The 14,460-nt window shown below is 29.8% G+C and overlaps 3 protein-coding genes across 3 annotated transcripts; 1 reads left to right on the top strand and 2 right to left on the bottom strand.

Annotated features, from left to right (window-relative positions):
- The first annotated feature begins 3 nt into the window (after nucleotides 1–3).
- LOC109128348 (Putative membrane lipoprotein) lies at nucleotides 4–859 on the top strand. The gene is made up of 2 exons (XM_019234542.1): nucleotides 4–7; nucleotides 651–859. The coding sequence occupies exons 1-2, from the start codon at nucleotides 4–6 to the stop codon at nucleotides 857–859; spliced, it is 213 nt and encodes a 70-aa protein (XP_019090087.1).
- An 82-nt stretch (nucleotides 860–941) lies between these two features.
- On the bottom strand, nucleotides 942–2,183 carry LOC104736318 (tetraspanin-12-like). Its single transcript, XM_010456281.3, has 2 exons — nucleotides 1,604–2,183; nucleotides 942–1,495 (listed from the first exon to the last, which is right to left on the bottom strand). The coding sequence occupies exons 1-2, from the start codon at nucleotides 2,093–2,095 to the stop codon at nucleotides 1,193–1,195; spliced, it is 795 nt and encodes a 264-aa protein (XP_010454583.1). The 5' UTR covers nucleotides 2,096–2,183; the 3' UTR covers nucleotides 942–1,192.
- Nucleotides 2,184–10,459: 8,276 nt separating this feature from the next.
- LOC104736317 (methylthioalkylmalate synthase 3, chloroplastic-like) lies at nucleotides 10,460–14,117 on the bottom strand. Its single transcript, XM_010456280.2, has 10 exons — nucleotides 13,451–14,117; nucleotides 12,899–13,158; nucleotides 12,372–12,585; nucleotides 12,210–12,290; nucleotides 11,613–11,705; nucleotides 11,417–11,503; nucleotides 11,205–11,305; nucleotides 11,080–11,113; nucleotides 10,891–10,965; nucleotides 10,460–10,728 (listed from the first exon to the last, which is right to left on the bottom strand). The coding sequence occupies exons 1-10, from the start codon at nucleotides 13,892–13,894 to the stop codon at nucleotides 10,606–10,608; spliced, it is 1,512 nt and encodes a 503-aa protein (XP_010454582.1). The 5' UTR covers nucleotides 13,895–14,117; the 3' UTR covers nucleotides 10,460–10,605.
- Nucleotides 14,118–14,460: the final 343 nt, after the last annotated feature.

The following is a 14,460-nucleotide window of genomic DNA, read 5'->3' as shown; positions in this document are numbered from 1 at the left end:
GTGATGGGTATTTATTTCCAAGGCGTACCATATAGTCTCACCGGATTAATAAAACGTTTCAATAGATACTTTCTTCCTTGTTTACTGGAAACTCTCAAGTCTTTCATTGAAAGAACAATCAGAAACCTGGTTATAAATACAAGTTTATGTGTATTGATGTAAACCTGGCTAGTCAACCCAAGAATTTTCTTCCAAAACTATGTAAATTCGACGTCAAAATCGATCAGCTCAATTGTGTATACGAATCTTCCAAATCTCTTGCTTGCGGTTACAATATTTATGTACTATATACTCATGTACAGTATGGATCAAAATTACCTTTACATTATACAAGAAAAAAAATAGATATAGGAATCAAAATTATCATAACGGAGGAGACGGTGTTGAGCAAAGTAGTATTCTCCCCATTCGGTCGTCTCTTCCGTGTGAGTCCATCATATCAGTCAACTATTATAATATTAATTTTTTAAAAAATTCAATCGGTCAATATTTAAACACCATGATTCCTCGATCGTGTTGTTACTTCTCTAGTCGTTTCTAAACATTTTTTCTAGACTAGAGCCATTCATCAGTTGCTAGATATGCAAACATATTGAAGAACAATTTTGAATAATACCCATATGTAGTTATATATAAATAAATATCCTTAGGTTTTTGGGTAGCTAAAGCATCAGAAAGAAGGACGAGATTAAGTGAAGAAGTGAGAGATGCCATAAAAGAACGTGGAGGGCTTTGCACCGACTACGACAGTTGCCACAAGATTTGTTCGGATTGTATAATCCGGCAATGTATCTTCAAACAATGTTTTTGCTTTAAGTGCTTCTTTCCTCCTTCACAACCAATTTTACGTGTTAATTAATTCACATACATGTGTAACTCTTTTTTCTATTTATTTTTATCCAAACTCAAATGAGTGAGCAAACGTGAATTATTAATCAGAATACATTGGAATAGTCTGTCTATTATGCAATGCTCACATATTATGAAGGTTCCTGCCATTGACATTCACACAATAACATAGCCTTTTTTTTTTTTGTCAAACAACATAGCCAAAATCCATTTTTCTCAAACCAATATTCATAACAAAGACAATTATATTTCACTAGAAGAGAAACATCACACCAACTAACTAATATTCAAAATAAAAATAGAAGAAATAATAAAATAATTAGGAAAAAAGGTGGAAGGAGTTTTAGAGGAACCGGCGCTTCCATGGAACACGATTGTTATTTCTGACACAGCAGCCACATGAGTAAAGAAACACGACGAGAAGTATGAGAAGAAGATTAAACAAGAGAAGAATTCTCCATCTTTTTCTTATCCCTTTCAAAACTCCAATCTTACACGACTCGCACGCGTAACATAACTGGCTCTGAGTGTTACTCCATGCTTTACAATCCCCTACCATCGCTGCAGTTGATGTCTCCGGAAGTGTCCAGAACGTGGCATTTTTTGATTCGAACCCACATTCTACGGGAGGTCGACAACAACCAAACTAAACGAAAAAATAATAATAACAAAACCGCTTTTAAAACATTGTTAAATAAGAACCGCTGATAGATTGTTGTCTCGTTTGCAAACATAGATATGTATAAACACATACCTTCACGTTCGAGAGATGTTTGGAGTCGAAGTCAACGTCTTGTGGACCAAACCTCTTACAAACCCTAGAATCAGACAAACATTTGGTGATCCCTTCCCAGTTCTTCCCTCGAAGGAAATGGTTCCCGATCCAGTTCTGGAGATCTCCGGTCTTGGCATGACCTATTCCTTTGCCGGAAAACGCTTTTCCGGCGGTGGGATTCGTGACAAGGAAGATGAAGATAGAGAGGGCAAGGAGAAGAAGGATGGAGAGGAAGAGGAAAAAAAGGTAGAGAGTGATGATGATGTGGCTACCGTAGAGTGCAGCGATAAGGCCTAAGGTGGAGATGAAGAAAAGGAGAGTCGCTGTCACGATGAGAGGGTTTTGAACGAAGCGTTGACACTGTGATGGACCGTGAACGAAGACGTAGATGGAGAAAGATAGAGTTGCGAGGCCGATCAATGCGAGGATTGCATTGGTTGTTATTACAGCGGCGTTGCTTAGCCGGAGCATTGTTTATGGGCGGTTATCTTGGCCGGAGAGAAGGGAAGAGAAGTAAAACTGCGGTTGTGGAGAAAACGAAAACGTCTCAAGTGTGATTGATATTAAATACTGGTCTATACGAGGATTAAAAGGGAATGTTTAACTTGTTTTACGTAAACAATTTGTAAAATGTGTGAGTGTTTTTTTTTTAAATAGAAAATGTGTGTACATAAGTACATTAAATTGTACAATTTGTTCTTTTTCTCTTTGGTTGACGACTTATGATATTTTTTTCGGTTTTATTTGACAAATAAATTCTTAAAGAATAACTTTTTAGATTTAAATTATTATATACGCAAATTGAAATTTAATTATGTGTCTTAAAAAACATGTGGGCTTGTTTTTTTTGTTGTTGTTGGGTAATAGTAGCAACAACGGTTATTGTGAGTAAGTTTGTCTTTCTACGTACGTGGCAAATGTTCTCACCCCTGACGTTGGGCATAAATTACGTGATTACCACATCGGCTTCGGCCACTACGTTCTAACGTGGTCTCCACTAACTAGGACGGTGTTGAATTACAAGCCCTTTGACTTTGCCTCTCTATTTCTGTTCGTATATAAGAAAATTTGTAAAAATATCATATGAGAACGATTGTTTTCTATGATTTTAAATAAAAGGAGTTCGAATTTATGGTGTGGGTGAACATAGTAAAATCACTTCATCCAAGATTTCATGACTAATAACCCACATCGTTTAGTTAAAAAGAAATGTAATTTAAAACATTTAGATTAGAATAGCTAGTGAAGAAAATAATGGAAAATTCAAAAATTGTAGAGTTAATTACATTGGAAAAGAGAGTTCTATACTCATGTCAATCTGTTTTGATGATCGTAGGCATAATTATATTCATCTAGAATTGAAAATTATCATAATAAATTACAAAGTAGAACTGTAATTGTAAATTAGCAGAATATTTTGTTCACTGTGCTCTCCTTTCCTTTGGTCTTGCTTATTACTGTTTTCTAGATAATCCTTTTTAATAGACCACAAGCTTTGGAATGTAGAGAATTAAATTAGTATTACTTGTTTTCATGTTACCTATAATATCGGACTCGATTGATGACAGAAAGCGGTATAAGCCTTTTACATGATAAAATAGTGGTAAACAATAGTTAGAAGCAGTACAAAATAGTGGTAAAAAGAAGTAGTACGAACAAGCTAAGAATAACACTTATATTGGTACAATTATGCTTTGTTTGGTATTTGTTAAAACAGTACTTATGGTATGAGGTTACCAAACAAAACCATCTAAAAAATAAAGTTAAATCGTTTATTTCACAAAAGCATATAGCACTATAACATAGTTATTTGAGATAGTGTTGTCATCATTTCGCTAAGAATTTAGATCCACATAATTTACATTGTTAAATAAAACTATTTGATTTCTGAAAGCAAAATAATCATTTCCCTCAATCGTAATTACTAAGTGAGTTTGTTTAATTTTCTTGCCATAGAACTTGAAATAGTTTATGGTTTATGGTTTTATATTACTTGTTATTAATTGTTACAAATATGGGTAACATGTATATCCGAAAATAAACTGTGGGTTTATGTCACTATATATGTCAACTAGGTACTGTCCCATGCATATATGCAGGTTGTTGTATTAGTTATATTAATTCATGTAATAATCACAAAACTATTAGAATTTTATGAGAAGATTTTTTAATAAAAAATTTTAAAATGGTATTTCTGAAAAATGAGATTGAAAATGATGTATTTTTGAAATTTTCCATAAAAATACATATATAACAAACAAATTTTGTAAATGTCAATAATACACTTTATTAATTCAAATCATACAATATCAAAATATACCACTTATTTAAAAACTATTGTTAATGATAAAAATATAAATTTACTATGATATTCAAAATTTACCTAAAACATTTAATCATTAAATTCATAATTATTTTTTAAGTATCAATTAAATATATTTTCTATAAAATCATATGAAATGCAATAAAAACATCCCAAAGATTATTTTTTTTTAAATATTTTTTATATTCACCTTAGTGCTAGGTAAAATTCTAACGATTTATTCTTTATAGTAAAATTTTGGAAATAGAATATCAAATTGTGTTTTATATAGAAAATCATTAAATTACAATTTTTTGAATTAAATAAACATTATAATGATCTTTATACAATTATATTGAGAATTTGTTAAAAATACCCCTTTTGATATACGCCTTTTCAAAAATACCCTTTTTTTGCCATTTTTATTTTTGCCCTCCTTTAATTTTTATTGACCATTTTACCATTAGATGAAAAATATTTTATTCAATAAAAAGAAAAACAATTTTTTCCCGCCAAAAGAATTTCCGACATATTTTTCCGCCAAAAAATTTTCGAAAAAATTTCCCTCCAAAAAAATTTTGATAAATATTTTCGACAAAAAAAAAATTTCCCGCCAAAAAATTTCCCGCCAAAAAAAATTTACAAGGTGTTTAAAAGGTTTTATAAGATAGAAACCTTATAAACACCTTGTAAACGCTTTTACAAGATTTTTAAAAGATTTTTAATAGGTTTTAAAATGTTTTTTAAAAGTTTTTTAAACATATTTTAAACGCTTTCACAAGGTTTTTATAAGGTTTTTCAAAATGTTTTTAAAAATGTTTTTAAAAGGTTTTTAAACACCTTGTAAACGCTTTTACAAAGTTTTTAAAAGCGTTTACAAGGTGTTTAAAAACTTTATAAAAACCTTGTAAACGAATTTATAAGGTTTTTAAAAGCGTTTACAAGATTTTTAAAAGGTATAAATTCCAAAAATTTGGCGGGAAAATAAAATTTTTGGCGGGATTTTTTTTTAATTTTTGGCGTGAAAAATTTCATTTTTTGGCGGGAAAAATTTTCATTTTTGGCGGGAAATTTTTTGATTTTGGTGAGTGTACATTCTTGTTGTCATTCAAAGAAAAGGTAATTTGGTCATTTTGTACATAAAGATGGATAATTTTAAAAATAGTCAACATGAAGGGGTATTTTTAAAAAGGGATATGGAAAATGGGGTATTTTTGAAAATGCTCCATAGTTTTGGATCACAAGAACTAAATATAATGATTACAAAGTTTTTGGAGGTAAGAGAGAGTTAAAATTTTTATTTAATAATTCGATTATAATAGTTTATTTTGTTAAAACATTGCATACTTTCAAAAAACAATATATATACATGAATGAAGATGATTTTTAGCTTCATTGCCTCATTAGGCTTTGATCGAAATTTAGTATTGTTGAATCTGCATCTATAATTGTTTTTTACAGCCACCAAAATTTTATTATACATATGTAATTAAAAATTAAAAAATAATCAGAAGACAAAGAAGGAAGGAAGAAATACATAAAAAAAACATTTGAACAAAATAAGATAAATCTAACAAAATATATAATCACACTCTTATCATGAGTTATGAACTCATGCAAGAACATAAACAAAACAAAACAAAAATTAGAATTTGAGATATGGTGGATGATGATGTGAGAATGATTATTAATAGGATTTCAAGGGATAGAAGTTACATTTCTAAAATAATTTATTATATATATGTAATTGAAAATTAAAAATAATAAGAAGACAAAGAAGGAAGAAAGAAATACATAAAAACAAAAAAATAAATTTTGAACAAAATAAGATAAATCTAATAAAATATATAATCACACTCTTACCATGAGTTTTGAACCCAAGCAAGAACATTAACAAAACAAAAAAAAATATTTAGAATTTGAGATATAGTTGATGATGATGTGAGAATGATTATTTATAGGATTTCAAAGGATGGAAGTTACATTTCTAAAATAATTTATTACATATATGTAATTGAAAATTAAATAATAAAAAGACAAAGAAGGAAGGAAGAAATAAATAAAAAATGAACAAAATATAAGATAAATCTAACAAAATATATAATCACATTCTTACCAGTAGTTTTGAACCCATGCAAGAACATAAACAAAACAAAGAAAATATTTAGAAATTATTTTTTAGAAATTAAATGCTAAATGAACCAAGGAGAGAGTGAATAAGTGTTTTTTACAGCCACCAAAAATTTATAATACATATGTAATTGAAAATTAAAAATAGAAGAAGACAAATAAAGATGGAAAAATACCTAAAAACAAATAAATAAATTTGAACAAAATATAAGAGAAATCTAAAAAAGTATATAATCACACTCTTACCATGAGTTTTGAATCCATGCAAGAACATAAACAAAACAAATAATATTTAGAATATGAGATGTGGTGGTTGATGATGTGAGAATGATTATTTATAAGATTTCAAGGGATGTAAGTTACATTTCAAAAATAATTTATTATACATATGTAATTAAAAATTAAAAATAATAAGAATACAAAGAAGGAAGGAAGAAATACATAAAAACAAAGAAATAAAATTGACAAATTATATAATCACATTCTTACTATGAGTTTTGAACCCATGCAAGAACATAAACAAAACAAAGAAAATATTTAGAATTTGAGATATGGTGGATGATGATGTGAGAATGGTTATATATAAGATTTCAATGGATGAAAGTTACATTTCTAAAATAATTTAATTAGAGGAGTTACAGTTATAATTTATAGTGTGTTTGAATGAAAATGAATGGAAGAATAGTCAATTCATATTTATGTAATTTCAGTTACAATTTAGTAGTAAAGTGTGGAGTTAAAGTATAGATTAATGTACATTATTATATTTTTACTTAATTGTTTTTAGAAATTAAATGCTAAATGGACCAAGAAGAGAGTGAATAATTGTTTTTTACACCCACCAAAATTTTATAATACATATGTAACTGAAAATTAAAAATATAAGAAGACAATTAAAGAAGGAAGAAATACCTAAAAACAAAGAAATAAATTTGAACAAAATATAAGAGAGATCTAAAAAAGTATATAATCACACTCTTACCATGAGTTTTGAACCCATGCAAGAAAATAAACAAAACAAATAATATTTAGAATATGAGATATGGTGGATGATGATGTGAGAATGGTTATTTATAAGATTTCAAGGGATGAAAGTTACTTTTCTAAAATAATTTATTATACATATGTAATTGAAAATTAAAAATAAGAAGAATACAAAGAAGTAAGGAAGAAATACATAAAAACAAAGAAATAAAATTGTACAAATTATATAATCACATTCTTACTATGAGTTTTGAATCCATGCAAGAACATAAACAAAACAAAGAAAATATTTAGGATTCTAGATATGGTGGATGATGATGTGAGAATGATTATTTATGCCCCTGGGCGTTCGGCGGGTTCGGGTTATTCGGGTCGGTTTGTTCGGTTATGAGAAAATTCGGTTTTTAAATAATCCTGCCGCATTGAACCAAAATTAAATTCGGTTTGGGTCATTCGGTACTCGGTTTGTTCGGGTCGGTTATTAAGTTTTAAATCAGTTCCGGATTTAAACCGATTTTTTTCTAATTCGGTTAATTTGAACCGAATAAACCAAAAAAATTAAGAATTTAAGATAATGGCCTAAATTAATAAAAAAAAGTTTACAACCCACCAAAATAACAATGGACCTTATATACTCGGCCCAAAACAAACTAAAACAAACTGAAAACAAGTCCAATAGTCAAATGGACAGATCCATTAGGGTTTTCCAAAAATGATGATGTGCAGCGGTGACGGCGAGCTGAGCATGCATTTTTTCCCCTACCATCATGAAAATCAATTACATCAACCAGTAGAACTAAAATTATCAAACAGCAAAGAACAACAATTTAGATCTTATAACAACGAAAATTGAAAAGTTTAATAAAGGATGGATATATCTATTTAGGACTTACAACGACAAGAACACATACACGACAAAGTAAAAAAAATCCAGAAGATTACTGGGTAGGATTCCAAGGGTTGAAAGTTACATTTCTAATATAAATTAATTAGAGGAGTTACAATTACAATTTATAGTGTGTTGGAATGAAATGAATAGTCAAATAAAATAATCAATTCATAACTTATGTAATTTCAGTTACAATTTAGTAGTTAAATGTGAATTTAAAATATAGATTAATGTACATTATTATATTTTTATTTAATTTAAAATAATTATTAATATTAAAAAACTTAAATGCTAAATGGACCAATAAATAGAGAGTGAAACCTTACTTTTATATATAATAGATAAGGGCCCGCACGATGTGTGGGTTTTAAAATTGTTGAATAAAATAAATCTTAAACCCTGAAATAAATATATAAATAATTTTAGTTAGAGGAAAAAATCATATTTATATTTACCTTTATACACTTATTTATATTTTTATATTTAAAATATATTATAATAATCATTACAATAATGTAAAGCTAAATTATATCCCACCAAAACTTTTGTCAAATACTCATCATTACAAATATTATTAATGTCAAATTTCAAGAACATTTCACAACTTATTACAAAATATTTTACATGCAAAGAATTCATCAAAACAACATATAATTAATAACCACGTTCAATTTTACTGTATATTTTACCGTTAAAAATATGCTCTTACACCCAAAATTATTTTATTGTTAAAGTATTCTTTATCACCACCTATAAAATGTCTTTTAAACAATTTAAACAAATTTTATGTTGCTTTACTTTCATTTTGGCATAATTATTGTTCTTATAATTACTAAAATTTTTCTGTGACATAATTTTTTTAACCATGAATTTTTTTACTCCAAAGATATTTTGAATTAACAACTGGTGAAAATTATCTACTCGAGTACAATGATTTTATTACCAACCCAATAAAATTTTTGTATTGAGAAATTGAAAGAAAGTTCATATAACATAATAAAAAAATTGAAAATTATAATCTTGATGGTATATATAAGTCTTAGATAATCGAGATATACAAAATAAAAAATTTATAAACAATTCAAAACATGACATATATCATAATCACGTTAAAGGATGGATGACCTGTTTACTCCGCATAAGTATCGCATTGTACCAAAACTACTTAGAACTATGACCTCGTCTTAAATATTCTCGAATCGTAAGTTCTCAACTTATTTCTTCCCAAATCAAAAGTTCTCATATATTTCTCTATATATTTGGGTTTAAACGGTTTATGAATCAACTCCGATAAAAAAACACATAAATCCGGTTTGAAACTAATTTTAAAACGGTTTACCGTTCTAACTTCCCAAATTTCAAAATCGCTTCTCAATTACTCGATCAAGTAGCTTTTGTTTCATTACCGGAATCATTGATATTATCCAGAAGAGAATACTCTAGATTTTGACCAGAAACATCAATCATCGACTAATCTTCGAAACTTATAACGCTACTAACTGTAGAATCACATTTGGAACCTCCATTAGTGTCTCCATTCTCGATTAATTTAGCGACCGGTTTTATATACTTTGATTCAATTTCATTGAATATGATAGCTTCCATTGAAGAACCTGCACGAATCAAAGACCCACAATAGATCGACAAAATTATATCAGCAAAAATCAAAGATCTAGGCTTTCGATATAAATATTTAAATTTATGTAGATATAATAATGTTATTTTCTTAATTAGTTGTCCTATTACGTTTCAAAAATAATAATTCTTTTGACATAACTTATGTTATATCTTTTAGATTTGTTATTCCCTATTTATTGATTAATAATAATATACATGTTTAATGAATTATTTTTTTGTTTATACATGTCAAAATCTAATTAAGAAAACACGTATAATATAATTAGTGTATAATGGAAAACAGATTAGTTTTGTTAATTTTCCTTTTTGATTTAGATTTTTTTTTAAGATATAAACATGTAAATTTTATGTAGATTTAATGTTATTTTCTTAATTAGCTGTTTTGAAAAATAAGAATTTTTTGACATGTGTCAACATCTCATCAGTATACTTGACACATGTTATAATCTTGTTAATGACTAACTTTGAAAACCCAACATTATTATATAATAAGATATATGATTGTCAAAAATCGGGTTCAGGTCAACAAACTGGGTCAAGGATTGCAGTTGAACTGGGTTAAGAGGGAATTGGGCTGTAGTACACAAAACCAACTTTGTTTTCGGATTGAGGTGCATGAAAGAAGAAAGATAATTCTATGCGAGAAAAGGAGGTTAATATCCAATTTGAACTAGGTTTATGGTCTTTCAATATTTATAAATTATAAATAATGGCCAAGGGATCATCAAGATCATCACAGCATAGTACAACAAAGAAAGTCAAAATTACCAAAAAAACAATAAATGTTGCTAGATAGATTGAGGGTATAATATACACATGTCTCAAGTAGCGCTAGGGGAAACGTATTCCTTGGATAGGTCAGTGGAATCAAAAGTTTTTCCCAACACGGAGATAGGAAGAAGCCAAAACCTTGAAATATTTTTCGTCAAATGGTTTGAAAGAGAGCACACATAATTCATTACAACAACAAGACATATGCATATCAATTAAAACTAGATTGTAGTACGTACGAAAATACACGACGTTCTCTTCAAAAACTTATACCAACATGGGAATCTGAGGGCTTGACATGAGTTTGTTAATTCCATTACTGTTTAATTTCTTTATTGAGACTTCATCACCGTTCACCACTAATGCCTTCAGATCAGCGTCCGTGATTCTCTGAAAACATTGACGAATTGAAACCAAGTGAGTGTGAGGGCCCTTTCTATAATATATATATATATATATTATATAATAAATCCATTCGTAGTTTATGTTAATATATTATTTAATATAAAATATTTCGAAATTTTTAACGTATATATGTTTAAAATCAAAAACCTTTTTCTGCTTGGTTAAATCTCTGAATCGTGAGAAGATGTCTTTCAATTGCTCATCATTGATTTCGTATCCCAACTGAGAAAACAAATTATGAAATACATTTTATCTCCAAAAGGTGTCATATCGTGCAATGGTCATCATATATGATTAAAGATTAAACTATTATTAATTACGAAATCACAATGGTACCTCTTTCAACCGGTCTTTTACAGCATGACGTCCACTGCGTATATTTATTCATTGATGTTTGGTTAAACTAATTAAACAATGGTACGTAGCTTTAGTAAAATATAAAACTAAGAAACATCACTTACCTAAGCTTTCCAAGAACAAGTCCAGACTTAAGAGATTTTACGATCCCAATATCTTCTGGTGATAAGATCTCATATGTACTTCGATTTTTCAACATTCCATCCTGCAAAATGTTTGAACAATCACCATACATACACATGCATACATCAGACCATTTCCCATATTTTATTTTTCTTGTCATACATATATAATAATTAATTATAAATTACCGAACCTGGTGAATGCCACTCTCATGAACAAAACAGTTGTCTCCAACTATGGGTTTATGTGGTTGAGCATACAAGCCAGTATACTCTTGAACCTGCTCAAGAATTTACATATGTTTTTGTTAATGCTTATGAAGGCCATAGGAAATTAAATCATTATTTATCTATAGACATAAAAAATTCAATTTGTATATATGAAGTTACCATCTTGCTAGTAGCCATAATTTGGCGTGTGTTTATATTTGTGTAAACACCATCCATCAGATATTCTCCTCGACACTTCAAAGCCATCACGACCTACATACAGTCACAGAGAATTGGTTTTTCCATAAAACACATGAATCATGCATGCACGCATGACTCCACAATTTAAATACTTTTTTAGAATTCTTTTGGTTGGTGCAATGGCTATCATTTTAAATACTTAATTTAAGGGTTACATTATTCATGTGATTCCATTTCCTCTTTTTCCTAGTGTCAATTCCATTATATCCTACTTTTCAGCTTGTAGGTTTAATTTGCCTTATTAATTCTTTATTTTTTCCACTGCGCTTATCATATTTTCATATGATTTTGTGAACTTCAATTTACCATATTTTTATTACAAGTACAACTCCAGCATATTTTAAATTTATTTGTAAATGATGTGTTTACTATTATTTTTGCAGTGCTTTCATTTTTTGTAGTTTTATTAGTCTTATAAAATTAATAAATAATAATAGTAGTAAGGTTAAAGCCACATTTTGAAAATTTTACTTTGCTATACCAAAGAAAGATACTCATGATTCAACAATATCTTACCTCTTCAAGCGACGCATTCCCACTTCTTTCACCTATTCCATTGATCGTTACTTCGAATTGTCTGACTCCGGCACATACAGCCTATATATAATGTAAATTTGTTGTTCCATATTTTTGTAATCATCTTGATAATCTATTTTGTGAGGCAATTTAGTTAAGTACCGCGATTGTGTTGGCCGTTGCAAGACCAAGGTCATTGTGGCAGTGAACGCTTAAGATAACATCATCAATTCCAGGAGTGTTTGCTTTCACATAGGTCACGAGTTCTCCGAATTCGTGCGGAATTGTGATCCCTACAGTGTCCGCGATGCACACCGAGGTAGCACCCGCTTTGATCGCTTCTCCTAGAATCTTACATATAAAGTTCTTCTCCGACCTGAATCATAATCACACTAATATTTTAAAAATGCCAAATATGACACGATCATATTTGAATGTCATAACTTAACGGCTAATCATTTTTATACTATGATCTGGAATGTTTCAGACGTTCATTTACGTGTTGTTGCACTTAACCACTGGCATGTAAAAAGTACTTTTTCTTGGCAAACGTAAAATGTTACTTTAAATATTTCGTTGTATTTTATATATTATTCTTTCAAAATAGAAATGCACATTCAAACGTAAGATTACTAACAAAAAAATTGTAACGTGAAACCAAATTGATACAAACGACAATAGATATTTACCTGCAACCGTCTTCACAACCAAATTGGATGTCATGGAAGCCTAAGCTTTTTGCGAACCTAATACTACTTAAGGACATATTGATCACTTCTTCTTGAGTCTTTTTCAACTTATATTTCATGTGAATGTCACTCGTAGATGTGAATATGCATATCCTCGGCCTCTTTGCGTACTTCACCGCATTCCAAGCGACCTCGATGTCTCTATGTTTGCTTCGTGCAAGGGTGGATATCACCGGGACATAACCTGTTTCCACATCCACCTAATGATACCACCAACATAATTATTCAATAAGTTTTTTTTTTTAAATAGCAAAATCTGATAATTACTCCATTTATGTTAGTAATTAATATTTGTGTAAGCAGTCATGAGTTGAATTGATCAATATCTCTTATACACTGGTGTTTGTTATTTCTCACTTCCGATGGAGGATCCCTAACACTTTAAATGCATATATAACCAATTTTATTAGATTTCACTTTGCATGCAAGGTTAACTAGTTTGAAATAAAATCTGTATATTATCATTTTAACTGAAGGAAATAAAGAAACAACCTCATTCCCCACGGTCTTGGCGATGGCTTTAACGGTTTCAAACTCTTCTTCTGATGACCCGGGAAAACCGACTTCCATGATGTCTACTCGGAGTTTGGCGAGTTGGCGGGCAATCTTTAGCTTCTGTTGTGGAGTAAGAGATCCACCTGGAGCTTGTTCGCCCTCACGAAGTGTCGTGTCGAGTACACGTACATACTTCTTGTTTGGGAGCTTGTTCGGTATGTACTCCGGCCACTGTTCCACGATGGGTTTGAGGTCAGTAGCACTAGTTGCCACCTTTTTGGACCCAGAGGAGCAACATGAGATGAGCAAAGTCGGTTTGTTGCACGGACGGGTCAGGCGGATAGAGGGAAGAGAAGATTTAATTGGTAACACTGACGGGACAACGACGGGGTGACCAGTGGGCGTGATCATACTGGAAGATGTGCGAAGTACCGAAGCCATAACTGTAGAGTACGTAGGACAGAAAGCTAGACAGAGATTTTCTTATTTAAGTTGAAAGGTATATAATGAGAAAACTGAATTGCAATGAGATAGACATATTATGATATATATAACTGAATTGCAATGAGATAGACATATTATGATATATATATATATTTAAGGTAGACATATTTGACTCGAAACATTTTTTTTTTTTTTTTGTGATAATAAACGATAAAGTGTTGGTGACTTGGTTTATTATGTGTTTTTTTATATATCTTATTAACATGTTTTCTTATTGTTTGCAGAACATCCCTGCCCACTCCCACGCCCAAGTAAACTAATCCATTGCAACTCTGTCAAACATATGGTTCTGATACAAAGTAGGTGTGTTAAAATTTTACGCAACATTTTCAATTACTTCACATATCTACTACACTTTTTGGGTTTCAGACGTGTAATTCTGTTTCTAAGACTTCACTACTCTTAACCAAAAATTACTAATGCTTCAACTCCAAAATCATCCCCATCTTAAGCGTCTTTTATTTTTCTAATAAATTTGTAACACATTGATGAAAACAAAATAG

This window comes from Camelina sativa, chromosome 13, assembly GCF_030686135.1.
Source record: "Camelina sativa cultivar CO46 ecotype springtype chromosome 13, ASM3068613v1".
Classification (NCBI taxonomy): Eukaryota; Viridiplantae; Streptophyta; class Magnoliopsida; order Brassicales; family Brassicaceae; genus Camelina; species Camelina sativa.
Note: the sequence above shows the minus strand (reverse complement) of the source record. Positions and strands in the feature narration are given on the sequence as shown.

Bases quoted from the DNA above. Each gene is read 5' to 3' on its own strand.
- LOC104736318 (XM_010456281.3), bottom strand. From the start codon at position 2,095: ATGCTCCGGCTAAGCAACGCCGCTGTAATAACAACCAATGCAATCCTC. The intron at 1,496-1,603 runs GTATGTGTTTAT...TTTTTCGTTTAG, and splicing joins AACATCTCTCGAACGTGAAG to TTTGGTTGTTGTCGACCTCC.
- LOC104736317 (XM_010456280.2), bottom strand. From the start codon at position 13,894: ATGGCTTCGGTACTTCGCACATCTTCCAGTATGATCACGCCCACTGGT. The intron at 11,706-12,209 runs GTAAGATATTGT...GACTGTATGTAG, and splicing joins GGAATGCGTCGCTTGAAGAG to GTCGTGATGGCTTTGAAGTG. The intron at 11,306-11,416 runs GTTCGGTAATTT...AACATTTTGCAG, and splicing joins ATGAGAGTGGCATTCACCAG to GATGGAATGTTGAAAAATCG.